General features: G+C 51.3%; 1 protein-coding gene across 1 annotated transcript in view; it reads right to left on the bottom strand.

Moving 5' to 3' along the window:
* Nucleotides 1-520: 520 nt before the first annotated feature.
* Timeless (timeless circadian regulator) overlaps nt 521-4,522 on the bottom strand; it is a 23,245-nt gene continuing 19,243 nt past the window's right edge. Inside the window, exons 20-29 of the mRNA XM_028786625.1 lie at nt 4,068-4,153; nt 3,865-3,982; nt 3,695-3,777; nt 3,396-3,538; nt 3,037-3,214; nt 2,882-2,950; nt 2,666-2,784; nt 1,583-1,796; nt 1,368-1,463; nt 521-1,266 (exon numbers count right to left, since the gene is read on the bottom strand). Of these exons, the coding sequence (XP_028642458.1) occupies nt 1,193-1,266; nt 1,368-1,463; nt 1,583-1,796; nt 2,666-2,784; nt 2,882-2,950; nt 3,037-3,214; nt 3,396-3,538; nt 3,695-3,777; nt 3,865-3,982; nt 4,068-4,153 (1,180 nt within the window). The 3' untranslated portion in view covers nt 521-1,192. The remainder of the gene's footprint in view (nt 1,267-1,367; nt 1,464-1,582; nt 1,797-2,665; nt 2,785-2,881; nt 2,951-3,036; nt 3,215-3,395; nt 3,539-3,694; nt 3,778-3,864; nt 3,983-4,067; nt 4,154-4,522) is intronic.

The following is a 4,522-nucleotide window of genomic DNA, read 5'->3' as shown; positions in this document are numbered from 1 at the left end:
ACCCACATCCAGTAGTTTATAACTGCTTGTATCCTGCTCAGAAGGATCCAGCCCTTCCTCTGGCCTCTGTGGGCACCCGCACACATACTGGTATACACTTAGAAACATACATATGATTTATTCTCGATGTTTTCTGTTTGTTTGTTTTCCTTAAGGTAGGGGTTGACTAGCTCGTCCAGAATTCAAATTCAGAATCTTAGCAAAGCCTCATGAAGAGCTGAACCAACAGGCATGCACCCTGTGGCCAGCAAGATGAAGTATCTTCATGTGACATCGCCACCGTGTCTACTAGAGAAGAAGGCAAAAGAAAAGTCTCTCTTTTTAAAAGTACATTTATTACCAGGCAGTGGTGGTAAATGCCTTTAATCCCAGCACTTAGGAGGCAGAGGCAGGGGGATTTCTGAGTTCGAGGCTGGCCTGGTTTACAGAGTGAGTTCTAGGACAACCAGGGCTATACAGAGAAACCCTATCTTGGAAAAAAAAAGAAAAAGGAAAAAAAAAAAGTACATTTATTGTCAGGCTGATTTTTTTAAAAAAAAATTTACATTTATTGGCCCAGATGTAGGCATGTATCCAATCTTCCCCCCTCCCTCATGGCAGTCCTCTTGCCTCTGTCCCCCACCTGCTGGGATTAGAACTCATGCTACTGCGATCAGTTCAGGAAATGTCTTCTAACTTTACTCTTAAAGTTCTTCCAAAGACACAACAGATGGCTGTCTGGTTGTTCTGAGATCAGCAACTGTTAATTTAACATGTTTAATATGAAACACAGATCAAGGATGTTTGTCAGCCCGAGAGTAGGGCATCCCAACTCTGCCTCAGCTGCAGAAACGGGCTCAATCATGTGTCCTGGGATCAACCTCTGGAAAGAAAATGGGAGGAGTCCAGTGCCTTGTGAGGACAGTATGAATGCCCATGTCCTGTGTTATAAAGCTCCCTGTCTGAAGCCAAGACGCAGTCCAGAGAGGAGTCCAGTTCACCTTCAACATTTCACCATTCTTCATTTGCTACGTGACGGGTCCAGAGACCCGCTGTGCACACAGATGAACCTGGGGCAAGGACTGAGTGCAGAGACTCCACCCAACACTGCTGCCTACAATCGCTGGGCTGTCAACGTAGAGAAGATTGCTTTCAATGCAGGCAAAGTGGCTTCTGTGCCTTCCAACTCCCATCTGTCAAAGGCATCTGGCTTTCAGTCATCTTCATCTTCATCCTCTATCTGAAACCGTTTCTTCTTGTGGGTTCTTGGAGTTCCTGACACTGCTGCTATGGGAATGATGGGTAAGAAAGAGACAGAAACGGAAAACATCTAAGTATGCAAAAGGATAAGGCAAAGACCAGTGTCTCCGCTGAAGACAGAGTCCTACCTTGTCTCCCCCGCTCATCGTCTTCCTCTTCGTCACTGTCCAGCAGTTGCCGCTTCTGGGGCACTGATTTCCATTCTTCCTCCTCAGTGGCCTCCTCTGAAGTGATGTAAGACACAGTTAGGGAACTGGCCCTGCATCGGCTCAAACACCGTATAGCCCTCACGCCCACATGGTGGCACAGAGTAAGTCATCCTGAGGTGACCACGGCACTTTACCTTCTGGAGACTCCAGGCCTACTTTCCTCTTACGAGCTGACAAAAGGGCTCTCAGGGCTTTTGCTCGGTGCTCCTCACTGGGACTCTGCTCTCCAGGGACTTCTGGACTTGGCTCCTCTTCCCTTTCCTCCTCATCTTCTCGATGACTCAAAGAAGCAGCCGCTTTCCGAAGCTGGTTGGAGTTCAGTTTGGCTGGAATTCGCCAGAAGGTTTCCTACAGGAACACAGCAGGTGAAATCACGGCCAGGGAGGACCAGCCTCTCTGGCCACTCTTTTGCTCTATTGTTCACTGAATAAGCATGACTCTCTGTTGGGAATGACCCATGGGAGTTGTGAACCTGGCTTACTACTCATAATATATACACTCAGCATCGACCTCAGTGCCACACACTAGGCAGCATTCACTGTAAACACAGCTGTTAGCAATGAATATAGGAAAGGAGCTGGGTCACGTAAAAAGTGACCCTGTAAGATCCATGCTCAGAATCAATGAGGAGTCATGGGGGTGGAGGGAGCAAGATGCTATAGCACCACTGGACTGGGCACCAGAGCAACTATTCTCACTTTATGAGTCAGACAGGCAGTAAGATTGCCTCTCTGAGGAAGTGCTGAGCTGACCCTTGAAGGCTGGTTGAGGGTCAACAGGAAGAAGGTATGTGGGGGTGTGCACATGTCTGTGTGTGTGGATCTTGGATGTGTGGCTGCAGCCTTCCAACAGGATTGGAAAGATCAGCTGGTTATGCAGACCTACTGTGTGCAGGGTAGAAAGTCGTCCAGGATGACTGTGGTGTGAAGCAGGTGTGAGTGGACAGTCATGCAAAGACAGACGTGCCTCCTGGAGGCTGCAACACACAGAACCATCAGTGCTCCAGACAGACAAGGGGTAGCGTGGAGATGAGGGCCACGTGGAACACGGTTTAGGGAAGGGGAGGCGAGAGAGGAGAGAGACACGAGCAAGAGACCTGATGCGAGAATCTTGGGAGGCAAAGCTAAGGCAGCAGGGAGGATCTGGGTAACAGCATGCGTGCTCTGATAGGACCAGAGACCCCTGGCTGACACGGTCACGCTCGCTCTGATACTTGCCTGCCCTGAGCTGGGCGGTCGGATCCCGAGCTTACGTAGCAGATGCTGAAACTGTTCGTTCTCCATTGCTTCCTCATTTTCTTCTGTCAGAGGCACCAGAGGGATTGCCTGGGAGCAGCCTGCGGGCATGGTGCAGACAGAGCACACGGTGACAATGTGACAGAGGGAGGGCTTCAGGTCACACCAGGCCCGGGCCACCCAGTGTCCAATGCTTACCATCCTCTTCTCGGTCATTTGCTGCACGGATCAGGGAGCTCTGGAGCCACAGGAGGGGAGCAGAGAGGCCTGGGCGAAGAGGGGGAGCTCGTACTTGGTCCTCCCCCACTTCCTAACCCTCCACCTCCGACATGTCTCCCAACTGAAGTCCTTACCTTCCTGACGCAGGCTCTCACCGAGGTTTTCAGCAGAGAGAGATGAGCCGCCCTGAACCCGCCCGACTGGCAAGCCTTCCTCACTCTCCTCGTCTTCACTCTCGCCTTTTGGCAAGTGTTCCTCTTCCTCTTCTGGATCTTCCTGCCAGGAATCTCTCGGGGACTCTTGTCCATTCTGCTGAAATTCATTGCAGACACAGGAATGAGAAAATGGTTTCAGGGTCTCAGGGGGACTTAGTGGGCTTCTGGCTTCTGTGCACCCACGGAAGGGCCCTGTCTGAACAGCCTGAGGCAGGAGGAGTCCTACAGTATTTTAGTGGGGTGAGGCCCAGGCTGGACAGCCAGGATAGGATTGTTACCATGCAAGAGGGCACCAACTTCTTTCTCCGTTTCTTATATAGCTGCTTCCGCTCAGACACCAACCCCAGGGCCAACAGTTTATCCACTACTCGAGCCCGTGAACGTTTGGCTGTGATATTCTTCATGATATGACCAAGAACATCTGTAGAGAGAGTGCCTTTGGATACTCTAGAGCAACTGGAAAGGAGTAATGGAAACCAGAGGCTAACAGCTCCCTCCGGGCGACACAAACGTGTCAAGTGAACAGAAGGTGTGAAGTGAGGTGTGGAGCGAGGGCAGATCCTGAGACCTCACTCACCATCAGAATCCTGGAACTCCTCAAAGAGTCGCTGTAACTCCAGCTCCTGGTCCTCTGTCCACAAGACAATCTGGGTCCCTTTCCTATTCAGAAAGGGGTCAGTGCCAGGGGAGGTCCGGAGTGAACTGGGGCTTCCTTACCCCAGCTCACTCCAGAGCCTATGCCTTTACCTCTGGAAGTCCTTGACACTGTCGGCCAGGCCCATCCGCACCAGATGGCTGATGACCTGCTTGCGTGTGCGGGGAACGGCTTTTAGGTGCGCCAAGATGGCATCTACTACATCCTGACCTGTGGAGAGGGAATGGGGCATAAGGAGGAGTCTGGGGCCCAGACTACCCTCCTCAAAGTCTCTCGAGATCTCAAAGCCTCACACCTTCCACATCCTTATGGGCGAGGTATAGCTCCTGAAGCTGGGCCTCTTCCTCAGGGCTCCACACAGGGGCTCTGTGGCTGGAAGATCTGATTGGTGAAAGAGGAACAGGTGTAAGGAGGCCACTGGTTTACAGAGACAAGCCGGAGCTCTCTCTGGTCATGTCAGACCCAGGGTGGAGCAGATAACTCAGCAGAGTCCTAAAATACGCCCCCTTCCTTTACTCTCCACTGAACAACTCCAGAGCCCAAACCAGGAGATTTTTGATCTTGGTCTACAGAACCTGACAGTCCAAGGGCTAAGCAAAACAGGAAAAAGAGCAGTGTGTGTGAGAGAGGAGACCAGAGGGAAGATGCTAGCTAGTGTGTGTGTGTGTGTCTGTGTGTGTGTGTGTATGTGTGTATGTGTGTGTGTGGAAGAGACCAGACGGAAGATGCTAGCTAGTGTGTGTGTGTGTG

This window comes from Grammomys surdaster, unplaced genomic scaffold (genome assembly GCF_004785775.1).
Source record: "Grammomys surdaster isolate TR1022 unplaced genomic scaffold, NIH_TR_1.0 125562, whole genome shotgun sequence".
Lineage (NCBI taxonomy): Eukaryota > Metazoa > Chordata > Mammalia > Rodentia > Muridae > Grammomys > Grammomys surdaster.
Note: the sequence above shows the minus strand (reverse complement) of the source record. Positions and strands in the feature narration are given on the sequence as shown.